General features: G+C 41.0%; 1 protein-coding gene and 1 long non-coding RNA gene across 5 annotated transcripts in view; one reads left to right on the top strand and one right to left on the bottom strand.

Moving 5' to 3' along the window:
- The window catches only part of GEFmeso (Guanine nucleotide exchange factor in mesoderm), a 36,623-nt gene extending 9,124 nt beyond the window's left edge, over window positions 1-27,499 (top strand). The window contains exons 1-7 of one of the 3 annotated variants that reach the window (XM_012379070.2): window positions 13,684-14,263; window positions 21,610-23,072; window positions 23,324-23,419; window positions 23,502-23,631; window positions 23,702-23,856; window positions 23,937-24,044; window positions 24,389-27,499. In XM_012379070.2, the coding sequence (XP_012234493.1) occupies window positions 21,648-23,072; window positions 23,324-23,419; window positions 23,502-23,631; window positions 23,702-23,856; window positions 23,937-24,044; window positions 24,389-26,746 (4,272 nt within the window). In that variant the 5' untranslated portion in view covers window positions 13,684-14,263; window positions 21,610-21,647 and the 3' untranslated portion in view covers window positions 26,747-27,499. The other 2 variants (XM_012379069.2, XM_012379068.2) reach the window with 2 other exon arrangements.
- LOC105679184 (uncharacterized) lies at window positions 5,715-9,177 on the bottom strand. Of its 2 annotated transcripts, XR_010888577.1 has the most exons (4): window positions 8,557-9,177; window positions 8,077-8,213; window positions 6,925-7,091; window positions 5,715-6,731 (listed from the first exon to the last, which is right to left on the bottom strand). It is a non-coding gene; the product is annotated as an uncharacterized lncRNA (long non-coding RNA). The 2 variants fall into 2 exon arrangements; XR_001101814.2 differs by lacking the exon at window positions 8,077-8,213 and having other exon boundaries at window positions 5,716-6,731; window positions 8,557-9,174.
- Window positions 27,500-27,703: the final 204 nt, after the last annotated feature.

Genomic DNA, 27,703 nt, shown 5'->3' with positions numbered 1-27,703 from the left:
AATATTTAATTAGAATTGTTCAATGTCAAAAAGAAACAAATCGTAAAAAGCCATGGCTAATTATACCTTGAACAATCCGTGTACATGAAGGTTGTTTTTAATGACATATTTTGATGACAGCAACATTTTTTATCCCTCCTTTATTAGTCATAATAGCGTAGTTTTCTTCTCTTGGACCACCCTGTACAGGTATTTCTGGTCGAGTGAGACACGTGGGAGGCGAAATACGTCGCGTGTGCAGTGGCGTAACAGTAAACAAAGTCGAAAAGAAGGATATCTGACGTACGAACCTGTTCGGCCAACGCATTACCCAACAAATGCAACGCATATTACGCGTGTCAATTAATATCCGCTCGCTGTCCATATCGCGAAATTACCGTCAAACGAAAGTCTCGACGTCAAGACAGCGAGGTCGAGTCGAACAAAGCAAGACCTCGAGGCAATTTCACGAAACAGTACGAGTTGTCTGTTCCTTCAAGTCGGTCAATTTGACCGATAGAATGTTAAAATGAATAAAATGCAGAAATGTTTTAAGAAGAGCAAAATTTAATTTTAAAAAACTATGCGTTACATTAATGAAAATTTTCGCGAAAATTTTAATAAAGACGTAATATTATTGGAGTTAAATAAATTTTGAAAATTTTGGTGACGCCCATGCACGATCACAAAGAGTTACGAAAAGGAAAGAAAAAAGAGAGAGAGAGAGAGAGAGAAAAGCTTGTTGGAGAGGCCATGAGGCGCGCTCGTACGGTTACGCTCTTATTACGACGTCGCGCGACATCGTGGGTGTAATGACAGCGAGCAGGCTTGCCGACTCATGCACCAAAATAATCACCTTACATATCTCAGAAAACTGTCACCAGATATCAGCTAAGAACATAATAAAATATATCTGAAGTATTGTAAATCGCTGGACTCGCTCGGAAGACAATTATTTCCCATCAGGCCCGTTATTGCGAATTATGTTCGGCGATTTTAACGCGAATGCGACCATTGTCCCACTGTTTTACAGTCGTCTAAATTACGACTAATCGCGCAAATCTGACAGCGACGCCGACGCCGACACTCATCGCGTTGTCGTCGTGGACTCGTTCTAGACCGGTTCTGCTCCTCGCAGCCTCACTGCGCGGAAAAGTGCCGCCGTGAAATCCTCAACCGCATCGCGTGGCGCGGCACATCGCGAGATAAAATATCCTCCTAACGCGCGGAAACCGCATTAAGTATTTATTCGGGACACATCCTGAAACTTGAGCAAAAAAGAAAGTTGTCATCTATATTTTCTTAAAAAAATGTGATAAAGCAGAACAATTTTCCACTATTTCTAGGAGCCACTTCAAAAATTATATCACAATATTGTTATATTAATTACAGTTTTCCGAATTGTCGCCTTGAATTTGTTTATTTCGGTTTATCAATTATTAGATATTCAATTTTATTTTATTTTGCAACAAAAGTTACCAAAGTTATTACTTGAATTATCATGTCCAGAAATAATCCGCGTGCTTTAATAAAACGTTGCTGTAATTTATGTGTTTATCTCGATTTTTTATTTTATCGATTGCCGATCGGGATTCGATCAGTCTTCTGCTTCTTTCCTCCACTAATCGTTATTCCCTTTGATATCAGTTAGATATCAGTTATTGGTCGGCGCGAATTATAGTCATTGCTTGTCGCTGTGAAGGGAGTATGCAAATCAAGCTTCATTAATAAATCGCGATCATCAGATGGTTTCGGAGATATCGTGGGCGATATCTCGAGGTCTATCTCGATGCGATGTATTTCGCTCTTCCGCTATATAATATCGTATACAGACGCCCCTTTATTATTACGGACGCGCGAGTCCTTGTTCAATATTCATAGCGCGTCGCGCAAAAAGCGTCTTTGCCGATGATAGTCTTGTTACGCGTGTCATCATATATTACACGATTCTCAGTACCGCCGGGTTTAACCCTCGGCTATCTCAGGCTCTCGCATTTAGGTCGCTCGAGTTGCAAGCTTTAATGGACGAAGTGCAGTCAAAGCTTCATACGAAATTCAAAGTCTTTTGGGACAATAATGCGGTGTCAAATCAGTTTTCAAGTGTCCCAAATCATATTCACTTGCAGATTCGGTCATGATACCAAAAGAATTTGCATACCGTTCAAATGTTAAAATGTAAAGTATAAAAATCTCACAACATTTGAATGCTGTTTGAGATTCATACAATTAAAACGTTTAATTATTTTATATATTAATACGAATAATCGCTTGTCAAAGAATTAGCTCTTCAATTCTCTGCAATTAAGATTAGTCAATTAAATTAATTAAATTTATATTGTGCGCATCATTTTGCATATATGAATATTAATAAGAATATTTCGGAGTTCATTGATATTTTGACCGAAAGGTCGATCGATTCTTTTTGTTTTGACGATTGTAGCCATTGTGCGGGACAAAGATAACGCGAGCAACGTAAGACAGAATGGAATGTTCTTTGTGAAACGACTGCTTCACCGCCATAAACGTATGTCGATGTTGGATTAGCTAATGTCTCGCAGTCAGTCGGTGCAACGCGATCTATTGTCGGAGGATAAGAATCGATTATCTCGAGACGAGAGCGGTGAAGAAAAATAATGCGCATGAACGATCGTTTTGAGGAACAATGCACGAGACGGATTAGAAAAACACTATATATATATTTGATATTTATATTTATAATGTTTACACGTGTAATTTTAAATTGACAATTTTTATGTAATTATCAGTACTTTTTTCACTTTGTATCGTCTTGTTTTTTCTGTTTTCAATCAAGCGTTCGAAGAAATTGGTATGTATTGTATCGATATCTAATGTTTTTTTTTTTAATCTGACACTTCATGACAGTTATTTTCGAGATATCAATATAGTTAATCAGAAGACAAAATTGAAGGAGATGCAACACATGCCAATACATTTATCGATCGTTGTAAACGAACTCGCGCTATCGCAGTACATCCTTGCGAGATAAGATAATTGTACGTAGTATACGAGGTGTCAGGCGCAATAATATCAATGTCTCGCCATCGAATCTGATACTTCACGTTCGATTTATCCCGACGACTGATGATACGCGATAAATAGGCCATAAATAGGTTTATCTACTAGCGTTACAGAAAAAAAACATTATGCAGGGTAGTTTTGGTCGATCGAATAATCATTCGCGACATGCGTATCCATATTGTTTAATATCTACATTTTAATGCATGTTGGATACCTTCGAATATGAAAATAGAAAGCTATTAAATTTTATTCCTCCTATTAATATATTTTAGCACTGCAATTAAAAATCTATAACCAGATTAATATGAAAGAGAAAAAATATGTTCGGCTATCACAATCGCCTATCGGTTTGAAAATTCGAATTATTTTTACAATTATCGCAACGTGTAATAGTTTTGTTCGTATGATTAATTTATCCTTTAGGAGTTTTGCGTGATATGTTAGTATGTTTTTTTTTTAACAGCTGAGCGATTTCCACGCTGCCGTCTTTCGCGGGGTGTCGTGACGCGATTAATTGCAACCCGTCGAAAATTGCCAACGCTCGAACAGCTGCGTTGTTGATTCGTACGGTAAACTCGGTGTTCTAATTGCGACAATTAGCCGTCATTGTTTCTTAGGCACGTATGTATGTAAGACAAGGAGAATGTTCGATGTGCTCGACCTCATAAGCGTTATAGCGCCATGAAAAACTGGCCGTCACACCGTGTCTATCTTTCTATCTCACAGGAAATGCGCGTAAAATTAGAGGCACGTGCGTGAAAATCCGACCGTGAAAAACGGCTTTTCACCGGCGCGACAATAATATAAATTTACTTTTGAAACAAGATAACTACTCAATTAACAATCGATCATAAAGTCAGTAAAAAAGAATAATTGTTAATTTTATAATTAAGAAATATTACTGTCCAGTCCGTCAGCAATAAATTGAAACAAATTTATTATTATAATAAGATTATATATTTATTATTATTATAAAATGCTGCTTGTAAAAATTGCCTTGTTTTAAGTTTTAGATTTAAATTCACGTTGATTGGTTCTATAAAGAGAGCAAGAAGTTCCTAGCAGTATATGATTTCACGATTGAATTTGTTAAATTATACAAGATTATCGATACTTTCCGTCACTTTATCTCGTGAAAATTATACTTATAAATATGTGTGGCATAAAATTTATTTCGTAGTTAGATATATATATATAAATAGCTTTTTGATTCTATTTTATCTACTATAAAGATAGCAATAACGACGATTATATCTTCACGTTTGCAGAAAAATCATTTTATATCGAGGGCATTCTAAATTTATTATAAATTCGCGATAGTAAATGGAACATTTTCTTTTATCCGAGAAAGTAACCAAAAGGATAATCTTTTTGCTTCCGGCAAACCAGTTGCAACTGTATTTCGCTCGTGCGATAAAACCGAATGCGCGCGGTATTAAACTACCAACAGTTATCTATTTATAGCCGAGTCTTTCATCGCAGCTCTATATATCTAATTGCGCAAAAATCGCGCGAATGTTTGGCGGGCGATCGGCGCGGGTTCTCCGGGTGAGTCGATTCACGATTAATAAACGGTGAAAATATCGCAATAACGTTCCCGGCGCACGCGACCGTTTTCGTAATTAGAAAGCAGGCGTAATTTCGCGCGCGCGACTATCGCAACGCGGTAATTGTCCGCGTATATATTAGATTCCTAATTGGATTCGTCAATGTCGCGCAACAATTGAATTGCGCGATTTTCGCCCAACCTAGTTTTCGAGAAAACCGCGACCGTCGCCAATCGCGGTCGCCGTCTTTAATCTTGCTCGCGAGAGACGGCGGCGCGCGGCGATCTAATCGCACCGCTCGAGGGAACTTGTAAATTTATTGCGATAACGCCTGCATTGTCTACGTTAATTACATGCGCCACATAAATGCATTTAGTACTCACGGCCGCAAAAGCTGTACAAACAAAGCTAGGGATTGTGCGTCTGAAGCCGTCCAACTCGGTATATTGACTCGCCATCGTAGAAATCAAATAATGCGAGTTCTGCGTAGTAAAAAATCGCAGCTCCAATAATCGCTTTTAAATCAGAAATTATTTTTTGTCGGGCGTTGTGTGAAAAATTCCCTCTATTCTGCGGACAAATATATGCGCGACTTTTCCTCGGGTCCAGAGCTGACCCCGATCACGCACGACAGGTCGATCGCATCGCAGTGAAAACGCGCGCGCATCAATTCGCGGGAAAGAAGAAAAGAGTTCAGGAGGCACTAATTATTCACGCCGCGATTTCAGTGCGAGAAATCACTTTCATCGCTCTTTTTTTTTACACGGGGAAATATTACGGAGAGAGTACTAAAGAGGACGTGGACCTCGACGTAATGAGCCGATCGAATTACTCAGGAGCTGGAATTGCTTTAAGCTGATTTCCTCGGCGATCAGCTGGCTTTACGTTTCCCGTTGTACGCTTGTTCGTGTCGCGCCGATTCCGTTATATTAAATAAATTTTCAAAGTTAAAATTGAATCTGTCATTCGGCTTTTTGGCTTTGTATTATATCAAAAATAATCGAGGAAATATCGAGGAAATCACGGATAATGCAAGATTAAAGTTAAAATATGTTTATGGAGGAGAAAATATTTGATTATCAAATAAGCCGAAGAAAGCGATGGAGGATTTGATTTGACATAAAGATTTTTTATTGGAGTTTTATTGTATAATATAATATTAAGAGTTTTCTATATCCTTTATTCTCTTAAAGGAGTTTGATAACCGACAATTGATCTTCATTTTATCACATTTGTATGCATTACGTGAGGTCAGACGAAAAGAGGTGACCGGCTTTCAAATTTGTGGGTTAACGGGCGGGTTATCGTCGTACCTTTGAATCCTTTTTTGGAAACCAGGCGCACGTGCAATTCTACTGATTCGACTTATTTTTACGTATAAACTGGTATTACGTCCGAGCTAAATATTTCTCACGAGGAAGAAAGTAACGGCGTCATTCTCTTCTTGCTTTATCCCAAGCAAATTTATCAATGTTTTTTTTTTCAGTTTTTGTTCCTCAGAAAGGAACGATAGTGCTTCCAATCGGCGGACAAAAAAGCCAAACTGTAATTTCTCTACTTTTTGTTGTAAGATAAAGTGGATTCTATTTTTCCAGATAAAGTAGATTGAGGAGCAAATTAGTAAGTTTTGATTGATTTAAATATAGACGCTGAATAGAGTGATAAATATTGTATAAACGAATTATCTTTATACAAATGAGGGGAGGAGAGCAAAAAATTTGCAGGTGTCTGTAATTTCCAGATGTTCGTTGAATTTATAGCAAAATTGTAAACAAATGTTCCGATCGTAACTTCTATTTTCACTCTTGGTCTGTTTTTCTTCTTGGTCCAACCGAGTGATTTTTTTTTCAATTCTTAAATGAAACGTTTTCAAGCTTACTGCCTCGATATTTTCCCCGGTGATGTTTTTTTTCTTCGCCGATGCAACAACATCGGCGGCGATCCGGTCGGCCGATCCCATGCGGAGGCGCCATGCGTGCGCCGCTCCTTGGAGAAAAACGATCTGACGAGCAGACATCCGACACAAGCCGACTTTCTTTCTCTATCCCTCACCATTCCTCTCGACATGTAACTTGCATGCTCTTCCTCTTTCTGCGGTGTGAGGTATTCTTCGTATACTAATACACCCGATAGCAGGCGCGTAGTCACTTATACTCGCGATGGAATCTAAAAATTTTTAATTTTCTTCGTTTTAAAAAAACCTTAAAAAATAGCTTTCCAATGAAAATCTAATTAAAAATTCTTGTGCGTTTAATTAGTAACAATTTAGAAAGGAATTCGGACGCTGACTGTGTGCCACATTCTACTTGAATCTCCAATTATTAAGTTGAAGCAATGAGAGATTGACGATTTGACTTACCTAAAACATAAATCATCGTATTAATAAACGATGAAATCCATTTGATGTCGATGAAAATTCTAATCTTAAATATTTCCCAGGATATTTATTTGTTCATAAAACGAACTGTACAAATAGTGCTGAACGTAAAAAATTGATCGGTTTTGAAAGCAAGCCATTTCATATATCTGAAAAAAATATGCTGTTATTAATCATTATTTTTATATTGATTTTGTTATTAAAGAGAAGGGAACTCGTAAGAGAATAAAAGTTTCAGTATTCTAGCTATTCCGTTGACCGAGAGCCACGACGGCGACGAGGCGCGGCGCGGGAGAACGCGGATTGGCGCCATCTCCTACCGCACGCATTATTCCGCGTGCACTTTTCTTTCTTCGGATCGTCGACGTGTGTCGCGTTACGCAGTGAATTCCGTTTTCCGGAGGGGAGGAGTCCCTGTTTATCATCGAGATCTGATCAACGTGTTATTTCCTAACGTGCTCAATTTATATAATGCAGCACGCGTTCTGCATAATATCAAGTTATATAACGCCTTCTAAATTCACATATATTTGCATGAATTTCAAATAATGATAAACTCTCAATGCAAGATTAAGACATGTTTATTCAATATATTAGCTTCGTGACATTATGATTGATTTTATTTGATCGAAAGACTTTTATTGCTCGCCCAAAATAATATTTACGATGCTATTCGTTGGAATGTGGATAGCCAAATCTGTCTTACGATTCTATTTGCGTAAAGTAAAAAAAAAATGACGGGCACTCGAGTGCTAAAAAACTTACTGAATGAAACCTCACTCTATCGGGGTCCGGGCAGACCCCTCTTGATAGCACAAGGGTTAATTGACGATCAAATTGCGGCGAGGTCACGCTGCGTACAGCCGATGCACGGCGAGGATGGGCCCCGTTTCGGATCCACGATCAAGATTTATTTGCCGTATATTTTTAGCGCGCGACTCGAAGAGTGCTTTTCTCCTCGAGTGCTCCCGATACGCGAGTTCTAATGATAGGTTTATAATGTCCAAACCGTTCCCGCGAGCGAGTTTTTTTTTTTGTACGACTAGAAACGGAAACAGCATCGTTTAGAACAGGCGCGCGCGTTTCTATCGCGAGAAGTAGTTTATTCTCGATATATTCTCGGTGTCTACTCACTTAATCCAAAAGCTGGATAGGAAACATGATCTTCTCGCTCGTTAACCTTTTACAGGATCCACGGGAAGTCGACGATGCTTTCAAAGAGCCAATTAACGAAAGATTTGATCATTTGATAAATATAAGTCACGTGTTCTCTGTCAAAAAATGCAGCTGTTGTCTTCTTTATGTCTATTTTATGTGTTTCACGGTGATAAACTGTTACTCTTCAATTTATTCTCGAGGGTAAAATATTAGTATATTAAAGTTTTATAAAGAGTCTATAAACACATCTAGAGATGCGATTTCAGTGGTGTTAAATTTTGGTCTTTAGATCCTTGTTAAAGTGTTGAAAGATCTTATGGGGATGGAATGAAGGGTCTTTACACGTCGATGGCTGTCGCAGTATTTGTACAGCGGTTCAATAACCATGATGGGAATATTTGTGTGGCATAACTTCCCCGTTAGGTGTATACATATCTGTTTACGGAAACTTGATACCTTCTTCTCGTGCGTGAATCAAAGCATGATATCGTCGACCTTGGTATTCTCTTATCTTCTTACCAACGTCACTGCTCCTTAAGCAATGCTGTTCCCGACCTCCAATTTATCGCATTGCACTTGACTGTTTCTTTCTAGAAATAGAATCGCGTCACTCAGCAATATTAGATGACGAATATCAATAATAGAATAACGATAATAAAATTATACGATTGAAATTATTCCTGCATTCCTTCGCATTCCTGCAAATTTCTCGATCTACTTGTATTTTACAAACACTTTATTTAAAATTCATACATCTAAGCAAATTTTAATTAATCTTTTATTCTTAGTTTCTGAGAGATATCAATAGCATACAGCGTTATTAGATTTAAATAAAATTTTACTCCTTCAAACGCAGAGATATTTTTCAAAAATGTTCATCATCAATCAAAGAGATGAAACTTGGCTATCGCGATACTTATATGTCACGTGCGACCGGCCGAAAATCCGTGATCTTCTTTTTCCGTTGAATCGCGACAAGTTTCTGGAGTAGCCTGGTCATCAGCGTGTATCCAGGACACGCAATCCGGTCGGCATACCTGCCTGCAGGACGACAATTTCGTGCGTGCGTGCGTACGCGCACTTATGAAAGCTCCTATCCGGTCAGTTTCCGATCGGACGCCGATAATAACACGCGTATTCGCGCAATGCTGGCCGCGCGAACCGGATTTTACGCCCGCAATTACTTACGAACTCGGCTCCCAGGGCCTGATCTTAACTTTACTCGGGCTTGTATTAGCGGCGCCTCTATATATAGACTTTCTGCGAATGCGTCGTACGCACACTGCGCTCGCGAGCGAGCGAGCGAGCGAGAGCGATCGCTGCATCTCGAGAAAGTTTTCCGATGCGGGAAAGGATACCGCGGCGCGCGGTATCGTTTCGATGGAGAAACGATCTCGCCGGCCACGCCATAACTTCCTCGGAACGATATCATCGAATTATCTGGCATGCGTAGTCAATGGCCGTCCGGTGCGCTAATCCAATGTTTATCGAGTATACTTCTAGTGTATCTATCTGTTTAATATGTATCTGGGTTTGGTCGGGGGCTTTGATGATGATCGTGATTCATTGTCGATTAGCTGCGGGCAGTGGGTTAACAGAGCGGTTATCTCTGACGAGGAAGCTGAAACCGATTCGCAGAAATGCACTTTCATGATGTTAACAACCGGTGCGATTCTCGGCTGTGATTAATAATTATTTTATCTCTCCACGTGGTATGTGTGTGTGATGTTAGGCGCCTCATTAGCGCGTGAGCCGCATATGCGGGGTGTTCGAAAAACAATAAGGACGATCTTTACCCATATTTACTCATAATTTGATTCATACTTCAAGATTGATTGGTTCTTAATGAAAGGAATTGTCAAATATGAAAGTTTCTAAATCATAAACAGAACGGAAGTTTTTTCAATTAATTAAATCAAAAAGCATTAACAGATTTTTTATTCCAGTCTTGTTCTTGGTTGTCAAAATATTTAATATTATTTATTTGGCTCTAGTTGATTTTAGATTATTAGAACAAAAATATTTGTGTGTTAATAAGTACGATATTTTTGCCAAATTTTTTCGCGCGTATATTTTTTTTTTAATTTTTGTTTTTGATAAAAGATTAATACCGAAATTTCGGTGTTTCTTTTGAGCACCCCATATAGATGAGTACATGATGCAGAATGCCTCACGTGCCTTAAGTGGCGCCGCGCATTTTCATTCCGCACTGAGAAAGTTTCAGACATCGGGCATTCGTGGATCGTGAATACGAAAGCATAGTCCGATTCTTTGTTTGGTTCCGTCGCTCGGCTATTTTTTTTTCTTGCTTAGTCATTAAGAATAATAGAAGCATTACTCTGCAAATATAGAGCAAATTATTGCTTTTGCAAAAATTCTCGCATAATTGTTGCGAAAATGAGAAACGAGATGATAACTTGTAGTCCAATACGTAAGCCTTGAAAGTACATTCTCCGCGCTGCAAAATTAAATAAATCTCGCAAGAAAGTGTCGGAGAGACAAGCACGTGTCCTTCTGTGACGCAATTACGATGTTGCATTCCGCGAACGCGGATAAATCACAATAAAACCACAGTGGCGATTTCTTCATTTCTCGCGGCCGCGGCGTTACGTGTCGTTGGTTTAAATATAATTCCTTATCGGAGTCAGTGAAAGGTACAGAAGGTATCGAGCTAAGTGCTACATACTCGATGCGTCCGCTCGCATCGATCTGACGAGTTTAAGAATTTACGAGCATGGAAAATAAGAAAGCTCGATTTGAAGCGCGATGAGCTTGCTCGGCGAATAAACGAAATCATGTGCAAAGTTTATCATTTTTTAATCCGAGACAGAATTTATTATAAAATAATATATTCTGTGCAATATATAGAAAACATTTACGCGGGGTTAAAAATACATTTATAAAATTAAAATAAATTTGCATCCAAATTCAGCTTTAGGCGAGTCGAGTTTCATTCTGCAATTTCACGTGGCGAATTATCGTCACGCATAAAAGCCGTCCAATTTGAGGAGAATTTCTTCGAGTTGGACAACTTCTTCGATCGCGAGTACGTTGCATGGCAAACGAGAAGGCGCATTCTCTTACGACACCACGTGTCCTCGGCTGTATAAGAGCTCCGACATCAAATATTCGTAGCGCAAGCGGCGAGAAATTCGCGCGCTGCATACAGCTTCATCGGAAAATCCCATGTTTGTATGCACGCGATATATGCACACCGGCCGCCGCTAAATATACCAGTGCGTTTCTAACGTAATTAATGTCGCGTCGTGCTGAACAAATAAATAATCGCGCTGTTTACGAATTGTTGTGTCAATAAAGACTTCGGCTGCCAATTAGCGAATACCGTTTACGCGCTGGACATTTCTCGCCATCACGTATGTCGACTTGTAAGGATGTTTTATTTCGAGGATGTGAGATTTCTAAGATATTAATATTAAATGAAATACACACACGAAGTTGTGTAAAGAGAGTTAAAAACGCAAATTTATACATTTTTGTAGTAAAATTTTGAAAGTATTACGTTTCTTTTTATTAGAAAATCCAATAAAGTAACAGTTCTTTTTCTTTGTACTATATCGATCACATTCAACATAAAATATTTCAATATATGTTTTGTTAGAAACTAAAATTCCATTCTATATAATTATCGTCAATATGTATAAACGCGCTTATCCTAATTCCGATAAACAATTACTTATCACTAATGATGTTTCCGAGATTCTTCGCTGTTATCACACGAATAATGAGGCGATTACGATCTTTTCCATTATCCAATGAAAAATTTTCCTTTTAAAATACTTTTCGAGAGTGACGAACGGAGATATTAGCTTATCTATCATTCCACAGCCGAGTCCGCTACTTAACGCAAGTGCCTTCGTCATCGCAATAATCGTCCGACTAATCCGCGAACAAACGCTCTTACTCTTCCCGCATCCTGAGGATACCGTTAGGTCCCCGATGTTACTCGGAATTTGCGTTAGCGTGTTCATTTCGATATGGTATTTCGATGATTCATAATTCATGGTCGCACCTCCTCTCTTTTGCGGGCAGACGCAGGAGGGCTCAACGGGATTCCGGGCATCCGCCTAATGACTCGGCTCGTGTTATTCACTTCCCGAGCGGTTCGAATTCCTCTTTCCAGAGCAAGGAGAGCCTGAGAGTGCCTTTTATCGGCTCGTGACGCGCTGCTGCTGCAGCAGCAACGGCGGCGGCGGCGGCGGCGGCGGCGGCTAGAGTACTCGGGTGAGTCATTCTCAGTGACTGGCTCGTTGTAATTCATTGCGACGATTGAGCCCCCACCTCCCGTGAACACACTGTGCAGCGACGTTCACACCGATTGCAAAGCGAGTCATTGTATAAAATAGTCATTATATACAATGCTTTTCTTTTACTAGTCGATGGCCACTAAATTAGAACGCTAGTTAGAAAAAAAGTATCGAACACTTGTGACACTGTGCAGTGTTTCTTCAAGCGCCTGGGAATTTTCGGGCAAAAGGGACACAAAATCCACAGGATATTTAATTTTAAAATAAGAAGCGATGAGATTTAAGATTTGTAAAAATACGTCCGTGGGATTTGACGATATCTTTGATTGAACAACAAAAGAATTATAAAACAGAGAGTTCTAAAGCTGAGACTAAATCAATGCCAAAAGAAAAAAGAAAAGGAACTTATCACATTTCTGTCAATCGTCAAAGTGCGATGTGTGGTAGAAGGATTTAGAAGATTAAGAAGGACTAGAAAACTCATTTTAATCCTGACACTCTAGCATCAGACACGTGTCAATAGCCTGCGAGTTTTTACTTTTTATTTATTAGTGCAGGTGATTGATCGTGTAAAATGAATAATTTCCTTCGTAGCTAATTTACGCCACTCTATCTTTATTATGACAAGATCAAATCTGCGCATACCAACACCAGATTACGTTACATTTGAATATTGTGCACGCCGCGCAAGTTACCGCTAAAATTCGTCGTTACGATGCATAAGCGGCGGATTATTTCGCAGATTTCCTCGAGGATTATCAAAGAATCGATGTCCTGTCTGTCAATGCATTGGGCCGTGATATATCGATGTAACGTTTTAATACCCGAGCTATTAATCATGATCGACGTAACTGTATTGTAGACACATTACGCAATTATCGTCAACTTCAATCTCCATATCACGTAGAACTCTCTCAATACGCCTTTTCCGCTTACGCCTTGCACTCTATGCATTTAATCACAGTCGCTTAGAGATAACGAGATTCATACCGTACATCTGGTACAGCCGGCGGAGTTAATTCCAAACCGCAGAAATTTGTAGAAAAACCTTATTACATGATGCGATCAATAATTATGCAAAAACCATCTGTTCGCGATACTTGTTTGTAGAAAATAATTATTTAATAACTACGTGCTATGCAGTTATTACATATCTATATTTTATACCACATTTATAATCAATATCAGATCGTTGATTTCGTTCCTGCAGTTTGGGTGTCGGCAAACGGGTGTCGAAACGGCAAGAATTAAGTAACCGGCCCAGCAATTTGCATATTTCGTATACTTATTAAAGAATCTTTCAACGAAAGTGCTTTACCGATTTCCATGCTAATTCCATCGCGGTCATTCATTAACGATAATATCTGTCGCGTTTTATCGTCGAATTTCGCATTAGCAGCGCAATACCGCCACGCCTCTCTAATTTCCGGGCCGAACCGCTCGTAGATGCGTCAATGGTGTTGCGTTATACGACACGATTATTCCGTGGACGACAGATAGGAATGCACTCGATACGATATGCGGTTATCGCGACACTCTCGTCTCGTCTTCTTCTAGCCGGTGTGCACGCCGGCTTAACGACCGACAACTCACGGCATTTCGATCCGTTCATCTGAGCGGGGCGCACGCTCGCTCCATTCCTATCCTCTCGCTGCCAGTGTCTACCTGTTGCTCGCACGGCGAAGACTGCTTCAGTTCTGTCTATGCCGCGATGCGACATCGCGCATTCTTTTCGCGCGTCACGCAGTGAATTTTTATCATATATAGTTGAAAAGCTGCAAGACGATAAAGAGTGCAGTAACTATTGTTCGTCGTATCTCTTATCGCACATGTGTGACGTGCACGAGGGTGTTTCGAGTACCTTTGTCGCGCATCGCGGGTGATTCAGGTGCTTCTCGGTACGTGTCGATAGTGATTTTTGACGCATTAATAAGGCGTCGATGTTAATTTCGATACCGCTCGACGATGATTTAGATCTCGAGTGCTTTAATCGCCGTTTATCTGCTCGGCGATCGTTCATTAGCTTATCTTTCGGCAGATGCTTGTAAATTAGAAGGATGATTCAAATCCACTCGATGGTCTTCGTTCCGCGAAACGCGGAGACGACGTTCGCTTCGCAATTTTCATCATGTCACGCGCCAGTGACACTATAATTGTGCGACGGAACGGATTTTTCCGAATGAAGAGAGGGACTATATTTTGTGCAATCAGGTTTGAGCGCGTTACGCGGAATTAATTGGCGGAAGTTCACGTGGAAATAATCGGCGATCGTTCGTCGCGTGACCGCCGCCAGTGCGATTGGCACAGATAAAGGAAACGGATTATCCGTCGCGCGGCGCGCGTAACGTAGTGGGTGCTGGAGTTAATAAGACCTTCAACGACGCGATTTCCGAGGGTGAAAGTAAAGCACGTAAGTTATTGTCGCCCACACATGGACACTCAGTCGTCCGTGTGAAATAATAGGTGCTTTAAGTCCGAGGTTAGAAGACGCGCGCGCGTGCTCGATACTCGTGATTCCATAACCGGCAATTACCCGAACGGTCTTGAGGACAAATTCCGATTTCATAAAACTATCTTGGGTAACTGTTATCTAATCTCTGTTGAAATATTTTAGGGGAAACGCTTTCTCGATCTAATCTTTGAGATTTTTCGAAAGAATGTGCCTAGTGTATCAATTTTTTTACTTTGATATTTTACGAATTTATTATATAACTTGTCGTTCTCCTCGCATGATTTGATTTCAAAATAGGTTAGACAGCGTTTTCAAGCATACTTACTGTGTGAGAAAAGTTTGCTCAGGTGTCGAATAGGTATCTGAGCAATATGAAATATTTGGGATACCTTTCACCAGTTTTTACAACTACTTGACGCGGCACGTTCGCCAGAAATCACTTATCGGAGATTGCTTGGTGCACCTGAGAGAAGATCGCAGGTGACCGTGCAAACATTTGCTGACTCTGTATTTTTTAAAATTTTTTTAAGTCTATTAAGATTAAAAGCAATCTTACGCAATTTTTTATCTTTGCTACATTAACTTTAGCTGAAATTATTGCATTAAAATTGATGAAGAATATTGAATTTATCAATTAAAATAATTATTTTGATTCATAAATCTGTAAATTAAATTAAAGTTTAATATCAATTTAATGAATTAAAAGGATGGAGTTTTCTTATTTTTTTTTTCAAATTAGCGATATTAGAGATTCTATCAATGCTTTAAAGTTATTAAAATAAAATATACGATAAAAATATACTTCAGATAACCAATGAAGATGCTACAACATTTGTCATTGCACGAAGATTAAATGTAATCGAATTTTTCAATTGAGCGATTATTTCGGTATCTCTTAGAATCGATGTAACTGAACCTCTCGATTTAAAAATACGTGTAGCGTTCGCGTAAATCTTGATTTGTGCTATCTCAAATCAAATATTAGCAGGGCAGTGCTTGTTAGCTTTATCTCATTTGCTACACTTCATTATCTCATTGTACCACGGTGTTTCAAGATTTGTGCAATTGTCCAAGAATTGTTGCAATCTCGGAATGAAAGCGATAACAGTGAATATAGGGAATATTATTTTCTGAAACGAGAACACATTTTTCCAATCTCTTTATATCGAGATTCAAAAATATAAATTATACAGAGATACCGTATGAATGTATTCGATTCACTCTCCATTTTTACACATGATATCTTATCTTTTGGAGAAACATTTATTCTTATTGTCACTTCAGTATATTTCTTGGCATAAATAAGTTTATTTATTTATTCATTCAATTATCATGTATTTCGTATTTTTCGAAAAGAACTTGTATTCAATTTACTTTTTCGTGTAACGAATTGTACTATTGTTGGTCTTGAAAGATAAATCTGTGGGTTTAAGATGATATGTCACTTGTGCGTGACGTCTGCACGTTCACGGACGTTATTTTTGGCAACCCCGTCTCAGGTTTTACCTTTAGAATAATACATCCCTTTTCGCCGTAAGACGACCGGTGCGCCTCGGAATGCACATCTCGGAGTGCTGGCGCATTTCCGGGTGCACCTCTGGGAACAGATGAGAGCCACAAAAGGAGGCACTCTGGAATCTCGGGGTGCAACGGCACGGCGAGCACACGCGCGCGGTCCTTGCACTTGTCGCCGCGGCTACGTGATGCGCATAACGTTCTTTGCTCTTCCCCTTTTCTAGTTCGCGCGTGATTTTCCAGCAGAACCGCTGCAGAACGTGCACATTATCGCACGTGATCGGTTTCCGGAACGAGGGATCCGCTCGCTCCGGCGAGTTCGCGGCGGTGCACTTGTCTTCTTTCCCCCGCGTGCTTTCCCGAACTTTGGATATCAGCCAGTTAACGGTAGCGCTGTCTTTAGCCGCCGGCAACAGACACGCGGACAAACACGGAGATGTGTTTCTCAATCTTTCTTAACACGCGCGGAAACGGGGACGTTCGATAACGCCCGATAAATTTATCTTGTCACCGCTGAAATGTTGTGTCAGGTGTTATTTTTTATTAATCACACGTTTTTACGTCTCCCTTTTTATATCGAAATTTCTCACGAGACGTTTCGACGTAATTTTTAGATTTTTTGAAATTTAAAATGCGTCAATTTTTTTCGTCGCATTGATTCAATCGAATCTTCGCTTAGAAACAAAATTAGCATGGACAATAGTAATTAAATCTTCATTGACACAGCTAATATTCTTGGACAGGAAATCGTTGGAGTTAATTGACCGGAGACGTCGGTGCAATTGACCCTAATTCGTCGCGAAATATCATGTGCATCATACGCCGAGTAAAGAAATTATCGGCCGCGAGTCGCTCCCTCGCGAAGGAAGAAACTCTCCGCCGCCGTCTCTCATCCGCGATGCAGATTTATGCGGCGGGTTTGTTGCCGGCGTTCGCCGAACGCGAATGCAAGCTCATGTCCGCGCCTATGCAAGATCGTGATTCATAGAAACGTGTTGGCATGCAGGCAAGCCCGCGGCGCCAAAGGCACTTGAAAATTTTCTCAGTGACCGCTGCTTTTTATTATAGAACACCATTTCTTTGCCACCTCTTTAAGAGTCTCTCTCACGCGCTCTCTTCCTCTCTCCTCTGCTCGATGTTACATATATCACGCTATTACATTTATCTAAAGATAAACATTGTCAAAAGTGTCTATTCGAAGACTTCGAAAGACGAATACTATAAATAAAAAGAAGAAACTATGTGAATCAGGAGCTATTAATAACGATAGAACTTACTACTTTTTATTTTAAGTAAGTTTTGCTTTAATAGAATTTGAATCAACATACAAAAGCATTAAAAATAGAAAAGTTAGAGATGAACTGTGATAAAATTTTTCTTGAGCTAAAAACTGAATGCAAATGGAGCTACTATGTCCATCATCAAAGAGACGTCCTCTTCAATGAGTCTACATGTCAATGAACGCGATACACGCATAAAGGCATGTACGGCACATCGGGGCGTTGCGGAGTTCTGTCAATGAACGAATCGAGGTGCTTCCTCCCATTCCCTCCCTCCTTGCGATCGCTATTTTCGTAACCCTCGTGTGAGGTGGCCAGCCGCAAGATCAGTTTATGACGCCGAGATTGCCCATCCGATGGCTTTTCAATCAATTCAACCGCGATTAAGAATTCAAATAGCGTGCGTGTGATATCATCGATGAAAGCATTTACCCAACGATCATCCTCTTTTTACTAGCGCTCGAAAGCCGAATATCTTCACGTAAAACGCTCATTAAGTTTCTTGAACAAGTGCATATTAATTTCATATTCATATTAATTTTTTCATGTGAATGAGCAATATTTTTATTATTTATAAGAATATAATTATTTTACTTTTATTTTCTTTTCTAAAAGTTTTTTAACAGTTTAAATAAAATATTGGGTGAAAAAACAAAGAGTATTTATAATTAAACTATGTTTAAATTATGTTGAAGCTCCTACTTTTTCAAATTTTTTTTCATAAATATATTTAAATTCATTTTATTTTAATTTCGTGAAAATAATCATCTCCGGAGCGTTTTCTATTTTTGGCTGCGCTTTCCGGGAGATTTCGAACACGACTGCAATACATTTTAAGAGCGAAAGCTAAGGCGTGGAAATCTCGGAGTCGAAATCTAATAGACACAGTAACTCGAAGATCAAAGTGGTCCGGTCGTAAACCCTTAAATCGCTTCACGCCGGAAGGGCATAAATAAAATACTGTTATTTTCTCGCCGTGAAAAATTCGTCCCGCGTCGACGTATACTTGAGTGTGAAATGTATCGCGCGTGTGTTTATTGGCAGGCGGCCGGGGACTGAACAGTTACACTTTTATTTTCCAAACAATAACTATACACACGCGTGTTTCGTAAGACTCTCGGATTTCAGTGCTGTGTTTCCGCAATAAATATTCGTCTTTTCTTCCACAACAATTTAATTGTGGTTCCGCAATAAATTTGTCTTTTCTTCCACAACAATTTAATTAAACTGCATTTTTTTTAACATTGTTAACGTCGAACGATGTAAAATAAGGGTGAACAAATCTTCTCTAAAATTACCGAAGCACCGCGTAACCGAGTCTAGACGGGACGCGAAGTCGAATCGCGCGGATGAGAGTCCGCATCCTATTATTAGAGGAAGTTCCAGCCAAGTGCTCCTCGCGAAGGCGAGGAGATACGCGACGCGCGGTCGGGAGGATAATATTGCGACGGTAAATCCGATGAAGAGAGGTACGGCCGGAATTAAGGACGCTTAGAGATCGGGCCGAGTGTTGTGCACCGCCGGCGAGAACTTCTCCGCGGATGACCGCGGAGAAATCATCGACCGGCGCACCGCGGACACGCGAATACACCGGTCACGCGTTACTGGTACGGTGTTGATTTCTCGTCTGCCGCCGAGGAAATTCGAAACCATCGTTCGTTTCGCTCGTTTGTTTTGTGCACAATCGACGGCTTCTACGTACGTTAACGGGAGTCGCGAGCAGTCGCGAGAGAGAGAGAGAGAAAGAGAGAGGTGTAACCGCGTCACGGCGGTCGGTTCATGCAGTTCGTGTGTATACTTAGGCGTTTCATATTTATTTTTCATAATTCCATGCTGAATTTCTCTGCTAGACGTTTGCGATATGAAGAAAAAATATAGAGTAGATGTGTAATGGCAACGAAGGATCTCCCCTCTTACGGCCAATCTGGGTCTGGTGGGGGCGTGTTAATGAACGGGGCGGTAATTTACTGTGTATATGTGTGAGCGTAAGTGCATGTGTGTATGTATGATCGCAGTGTGTGTGAGCTCAGGTCCGTGGGTTTGCTAAACCTAAACGACTGTGCGATTCAGTCATCCCTGCGGATAAGAAAAAATATAGATAAGTAACTTGAACTACCGATCTCTAGTCCATCGTTCAATGTTCATCGGAGAGTTTGTCATCAAATTGAAGATAAAATTGGATCTGTGAAGTCGTGACATTCTATTAATATATTTTAAAAAAACAATTACAGTTCCAGTAGCACTTTTCATAGTTCTACAGTTCCTTACAAAAATATAAAAAAATTCCGTAATTTTTATACCAAAAAATCAAAAGTGAAAAAATGTGCTAACTTCGCGAATCTGCATTTTTTCATTTTACAGGAACTTTTTTTATATATAAATAAACTTAGACGAGTAAAATTGCTACTCGGATAAACTGAGTCTTTATAATGTTTCTGCGATAAACGGAATCTCGGAATTTGTAAAATATCTGTCATTAAAAAAAAGAAGCGTATAAGGAACACCCTGTATATATTAATATCGGCACGCGTGAAACTTCGTATGCGTGCATACCTGTGTAATTACATCGGGCTGTTCGTTTGTATGCGAGTAATCGGATCGGCGCAAGCCGCCCGCCAATCTTTTAGCGCCGATAAACGGGGAGCGAGTTAATTGGAGGCGATTACATTAACGATAAGAGCAGCCAACGGCAGCAGCAATGCCTCTTGCCTAGCTTATTAGCGATTTTTAGTAATTTATGAAATATCGCGGATAATGTCAATACGTGCACTCTACTGTCCGTGTAAATTTATTGATTGCATATAAACGGGAGTGAGTGGTTATTAATTTCTTGCTGTTTTATACCTAGTGTGTCTCTTAATGTTCAACAGCGCATTCTTCGATAAATTTGCAGCCGCTTGTTTTCTTCAAAAATTTTATACGGCTATAAATAATAATCGAAAGCGGAAAAGAAACAAATTGAATTTTTCAGATGCCGAGAAATAATATATATATATAAATTATTCTTTACTTAATTTTAAATGTATTTTATTTTGATGAAAGATTTGTATCTTTTATATTTAATATTAAGTACTTAAACGTTACAAAATGTGTCATTAAGTTCTCATCAAGAAAAGATCGATCATTTATATGTCATTAAAGAGTTGTTGAAAATTATTAAAGAATTGTTTAAAATGTAGATTGAAATACGGAAATGTATAAGATGCATAAACTCGTTTAAGGATGTTAATTATTATTTATGCGCTTAGTGATACATATCGAAGGACGCAGAATAATTTCTCCGATATGTCAATGGCGCAGAGTGAGAAAAATGGATTTCCATTACGTTGCTATGACAGTGCGCATATTCGCGATCATTTATTAATTACCGTCGCTTCGATGAATCAAGCCGAGTGCCAGGAAAGACGTAATTTCAAAGCGGTATTCTGAGAATCTCTAACACGCTCGGGAAACAATTATTCGAAAGGAAACGTTTTCGCGTGAAACGAAATCATTCTCCATCTCGCACAAATTGAAGGTTATCATTAATGTTAATAAGAACAAATTTCATCTGTGTTTCTCTCATTGGCGCATCCGATGTTCCACTTGCCAATTGTAATATTAATGATTCGCGACGAGTTTGTACGAACGGACATTAAAATAATTCGCACGACGAATTATTTAATGACGTTTGCAAACGCGTCGAGCATTCCGAGAAGTATTTGAAGATTTCATTAATATTGAAATAAGTTATCAAGAAACGTTGCTAAGCAATTACCGGTCTTTCCGGTAGTTATCACAGAAATTAATCTACACTGAAAGTTGAACCTAATTATCGCTCTCTTTAAGTCTTTCGTCGGCATTTAACACAGCGCTGATATCTCTTCATTATTATGTTTAAGTTGAAAAGTTGCAAATATTTTATTTATATTCCTAAATATATTTAATTTCATATATCTCGCTTCTCGAGAAAACAAATGAAATGATAAAATCACAAATTTGAATTTTCTGTGTACAGGCACAAGCACGGAGGACTTAGTGCCGCAGCTGCTGGGCATGTTCGACGAGCTGGCGCGCCGCGGCGGTGGCTACGACGGCGTTGAAGTCCTGCCGTCGTCCTGCGGCATACCCGCGGCTCTGCAGAAGCGTCTGAGCCTGATGCCGGCTGCCCATCGGGACTCCATATTCGGCCAGCTCTGCACGAACGGCGACCTAGCCAAGTCCACGCATCAGGACAATCTGAAGAACAAGCAGCAGGAAAGCGCCGAGTACGACGAGATCGCGGACACCACTGATAACAGCATGCTGGAGCAAACGGTTGTCTCGATGACGTCGCTGGAAGACGAGCGTAATCACGGCGAGACGACGGAGAAACCGATGTACGAGAGGCGGGAGACGAACGGCCTCACGCCGCTCAGGTACAATCAACGACGCAGGAACAACGGTAGACCGCTTTCCGGAAGCTCGATCGCATCCAGCACGTCGTCGAGTAGCGGCAGCAATCAGGGCAACACCGGCGCCGCGAATCCGTATCTCGCGTCCGTCGAGTCGCTGGCCGACACATGCGCGAGCTCGCAGGGTTCCGCGGACAGCGGCGTCGTGACCGTCTCCGAGGCCAGCTGTCGGATTCTGAATAATGACAACGGCCCGAGGAGGGACAGCGCGAAGGAGGATCCCGCGTGCCACAGGCCGCGCTATCCCGTCGAGAGGGTGCTTCTGGAGATCGTGGACACGGAGGCGATATACGTCGATCATCTGCGCCAGGTTATTCAGGGCTACCTCATATTCTGGAAGGACAATCCGCCGTCGTTCGCGCGTCAGCTGCATCTCGGTGATCTGTTCAGCAATATCGAGGACATCTTCGAGTTTAATAGGGAATTTCTGCGGGAGATCGAGAAGTGCGGGCTGGATCCGGTTTGCGTGGCGAACACGTTCATCAAGCATAATTCGGGATTCAAAGTGTACACCGAGTACTGCACCAATTATCCGAGAACGGTTTCGGTGCTGACCGACTTGATGGGCCGGGAGGAGACCGCGTCCGCCTTTCGCGAACGGCAAACGGCACTGGGACACGCATTGCCGCTCGGATCGTTCCTTCTCAAGCCGGTCCAGAGGATTCTCAAATATCACCTGCTCCTGGAAAATCTGTCGAAGGAGTACGGCGCCGATTGCGACTCGAGGGAGAACGAGACTGAGGGCAGAAGCGCCATCGAGGCCGCCCTTACCGCGATGACTGGAATAGCGAAGCACATTAACGCCATGAAGAGGCGGCACGAGCACGCCGTGCGCGTCCAGGAAATTCAGTCGCTTCTGTATGGTTGGCTGGGGCCAGACCTAACTACAAGTGGCGAATTGGTCGCGGAGGGTCGGTTCAGGATGCAGGGAGCTAAGGGTCCGAGGCACGCCTTCCTCTTCGATCGAATGCTTCTTCTGACGAAGAAGAAGGAAGATGGTCTTCTCGTTTACAAGGCTCATATTATGGTACGTTTCTGTGATTTCTCATTTCTTTTATTTATACTGCTTTTGCCTTTTTTATGAAAAAAAGTCAAAAAGGATTTTTTCTTAAATATTTCTTTTTTATTTTCCTTCGTATATTCAACATATTGTTGCGCGCAGATTTTATTTATTTCACTATTGTATTAAACATAATTTTCTAGACACTTTTTACATCAATTATTGAAAAAGTAAATGCAACTATGAGAGATAAAATAGTTTTCTTTTCGTGCTTTCAGTGTTCAAATTTAATGCTGATTGAAAGTATCCCGGGCGAGCCATATAACTTTCATGTAATACCTTTCGACAATCCTCGGTTGCAGTACACATTACAAGTAAGAATCATTATTTTATTAATCAAAATTTTTAATATTCTTACATAGACGACCATGTTTTTAATTAACAATTACATTTTAGGCGCGCAATTTACAACAAAAGAGAGAATGGACTTTACAAATAAAGAGAGTAATATTAGATAATTATAATGCGGTTATTCCCTCGCACGCGGTACAATTAGTGTTACAATTAGGTCAAACGCAACAAGAAGGTACGTACAGACGGGATTTGAAACACTTATTTTTAATCATTACGCAAATTGACACAAAAATTTTAAACAGACGACGCGTTGGCGGATAAAGGAACGATGAAGAAGCATTTCGCTCCTCCGGAATATTTGGAGAAACGTAAACAAGAGAGGGAAAGACGTAGATCTGAAACTGGTCTCAGGCAAAGGTTCAAGAGGGGTGTCAGAAAATCTGACGCTACGATAGAGGTGAGGTTTAGTGAAACACACGTAATTTCTTTCTCTTGCTAAGACTAAATTTTATGAATTTTTTTCTTATATGTCTGCAGAGTTCACCTGCGTCGTCACGTAAAACCGATAACGAAGACGCTGCTCTTAATGACTCCAGGGAGCAACCTCTTAACAGGTCTTCGGATGTACGCACTTCGAAAGTCAAAGTAAGTTCATGATTTCGACATTATGTGTAGATATAATTATAAAACGTATATCTCTAAAATTATTCTTGTTCTTTATCAATTGATTTTCTGAATTATTTTAGCCACTTATTATATTTTTACCTTGTTTATCGATGATCTTTTTTAATGTAAGCTGCAACATAAATGAATCCAATCATATTGCATTTATTTAAAATTATGTGATACATTTTGTGGAAATTGTTTATATATTATCATAAAAATGATTACTATCGCGATCTCTATTGAGATACTTTGACGAATACAATAATCCGACATGAAAAACAGCGAAATCTACAATTCCAACAAATCTGTTCGAATCTATTAAGGATCGCTTTACCGGCTGGAGACGAAAATCAGAACCAGGTTTCCAGTCGTACGTGTGCCTTAATCAGTCCGACGAAGAGCAGAAAGAGGAGACCACCGGCGATGCTCAATCTACAACAACCAGGAACGAAGAAGTGCCGGAGATTCGTATCGAGGAAGACAATCAGACGACAACGTTGAACTCTTCGCCACCGGCCGAAGCCAAAGACAATAATAACGAACAGCATGCTACCTCGACACAAACGGTCGAGGAGATTGTTGGCCACATTCTCATGCAGAACCGAGAGTTCCAGAGGCTGCTGGAGAAACAGCGAACCAACAGCATCATCAATGTGCGACAGCAGCGCTTCAATAAGCGCATCTCGGCGGACACGTCAGACGAGAGTGATACGGAGAACGCTAATTATATCACCAATTCGACAAATCACAGTAATAATAACAATAAATTGGGACGCGCTCGGGCGATGCATCGGGAGCAGCGTCTAGTCAGGACGAACAACGCGTGGAACTCGCTGTCCTCGGCACCAGCGCGGGACAGCCAGCAGCCGCTGCAGCTCTTCTACGACAATCTGAAGACCACCCAGAAATCAGCGGAGACAACGACCGCGCGGAACGGCAAGGCGAATCATATTCACGAGAAACGGGCGCTCTTCGAGTCGTTCAAACGGCAAAGCATCGTCACCGAGAGCAAGGTGATCAAAACAGCACTGCGTATCCGCGAGAACTCGTCGTCGACGAGCAACGAAGAGACCACGCAACCATCCCAGTCGACGTGCGAGTCGAATCATCGAGTGGAGCGAAAGGAGATCAATTCCACGACGACAGACCGAATAGAAACGGACGAATCGGAACGACGCGACGACGAGAGGAGCGATGCAAACGACGTGACGAACGTCGAATCCAAGGGTTTCGGTAACTACGACAATCTGCAGCACGTCTGGGATGGTCTGCAAACGACGAAGGACGGCAACGACAGTCCGACTCAACCTGCCGTCTGGCTTACTAAATTGTGCGAAGGTCTGCCGACGTCGCCGCCGAAGTGCGGCTCGCTGCCGCGCAGCTTCCAGATAAGTCCAAACTCGCAGCCGACGAGCGTGACGAAGTCGCGATTTCTGCAGCGTGATGGTAAACCGATGAGCGAGCGGCCGTTCACGATCGCGTCTGACAAGCCAGCGGAGATCAATCTGGAGGACATGGAGAGGTACGCGTCGACGTGCCAGCCGGAAGGTAGGATCGCCAAGTTTCCCATGCCGGCTACATCGACGAGCTCCAGCTCGTCCACCTTCTTCTGCTCGCTGGAGGACACACGAATCACCGACGATGCGTACTCCGACATGCGTATGTCCACCAGCCACAGCGCGAACATTCATCCGGATCACAAGATCTATCGGACGAACGGTAGCGCCATCTTCCGCAACGTCTTCTCCAAGGCGGGCAGCCGTCTACAGGGTCGTCTGAGGAACACCATGAGCACGGAAACGCTAGAGTGCAACGACGAGCTCGAACGGACACGCTACTTCCGCTCGATGAGCGCCGGAAGTAAGGGCCTGAAGAAGCGGACCAAGCAAGCGAAGCAGCAGGCGAGGGAACCGTCCTCCGATGTGGAGGAGCTGGTAGGCTGCGCGAGCACCGGAATCGCCGATCAACGAGTTCCTCAACTTTACTACAAGCAAGGTAGTTCCAGCCTGGGCGCCAGAATCGCGCAGTCGGACTATGCCGATCCAACGATTCTCTTCGCCGAGAGCAAACGTATGCAGGCTTCCACCGGCGACGTCAATCAGATAAAAAAAACCGAGGAAGCGGAGGATAGGAATTGCGAGGAGGACGAGGAGACGAGCAGCGGCAAGGACGTGGAACGTCGCGAAAGCGAGACGGACAGCTTCTACGAGAGGAGCTTCGAGACCATCGAGAATTACGTGGACGCCGATGTGGATGAGGCGTTCCGGGACAGTGCAATATTTAGCGATGTCGATGACGTGTTCGTGACGCGACAGCCGACGACAACGACGACGACGACGACGACAACGGCGTCGGTAAAGACGTCGGCGGCGAAAATGAAAATTGCGCCGCCTGTGCCCGCTAAGAAGAAGCAAGAATCGTCCTTGGTGTCTTCGGTGAGGTGCAAGCCGAGCATCGCGCAGAAACCGAATTTCTTGAAGATAAAATCGGTGTTGGCGAAGGGGCACACCGTCGGTGATTCGGAGACTAAAATCACCGCGAGGTTGTCGGTGAACATGGCTCAACAATTGCAGAATGACTCACCGAGTATCGAGACGGACAGAGATGTCTCCGCGGGACAGAGCCAAGCAGGCTGGGTGCGGAAGATAGTGGGCCAGCTGCAGAGTCACGTCGAGACGTGATCGTAAACGCATCGAGGAGTTACGTATCGAAAGCCAATAGAAATTTCGAGTCATAGGCCGTGTGGGTCTTGTGGATAAAAGTGAAGCAAATGCTCTTAGAAGCAGGCGACCGCAGCATTTGTCTCAATTGTAAAATAAAAATTTTTTATTCACTGATTTTATACGAAAATAATGAAGCTCGTTAAATTTGGAGCATCATCTGGGTTTCAAGATACTGATTAGAAAAATAATTTTACTCGTATTTTATAAAAATTAAAAATTAATAATTTGATAAAAAATATTTATGCATACAATAAAAAAATGTTATTTTACATTTTGACTAAAATAAATTGTAAAAAGGTGAGTGTCTAAACAAAATTTCTCTAATATTTTTAATTCGATATTTCTCATCATTTTTATCGATAGATGAAAGTAAAAGCGTTTGCTTCGCTTTTTTCATATAACTTATTGTTAGAAATTGGAGAACAAACTGGAGTTCTATTTTGAAGTTTTTCACATGTGCCTGGAATAGCGTTAACGTGATACCATTATACTATAACGAATCCATATCTCATTTAATGTTAACGTGTAAGTAATGATAAAAGAGTCGCGCTCGTGTTGTACTTCATAAGAACTTAAAAAATTATGCTATGTTCTCAATTAATATTTACTTATAGACTGTTGATGTGTATATTAAGTATTGTTTGATATTACTTATGTTATATAGAATATATAAGAAACAGTTTTTAATTAAACAAAGCATTTATGAAACCATTTCATATTGTGTTTCATTGAACAGATCATAAACTATTATAAGGTACAAAATTTCTAAATATTTATTTGATTCAGATTTTATTCTTATTTTTCTAATTTTGCTTTATTTCCAGATAACTGCACCTTTTTAATTGAAATTGATATGAGAAAATAATTCATACATTTGTCACTACTGTGTATTAACGTTTCATAAAACCTTCGACA

This window comes from Linepithema humile, chromosome 2 (genome assembly GCF_040581485.1).
Source record: "Linepithema humile isolate Giens D197 chromosome 2, Lhum_UNIL_v1.0, whole genome shotgun sequence".
Taxonomy (NCBI): domain Eukaryota; kingdom Metazoa; phylum Arthropoda; class Insecta; order Hymenoptera; family Formicidae; genus Linepithema; species Linepithema humile.
This window is presented reverse-complemented; position numbering and strand designations above follow the sequence as displayed.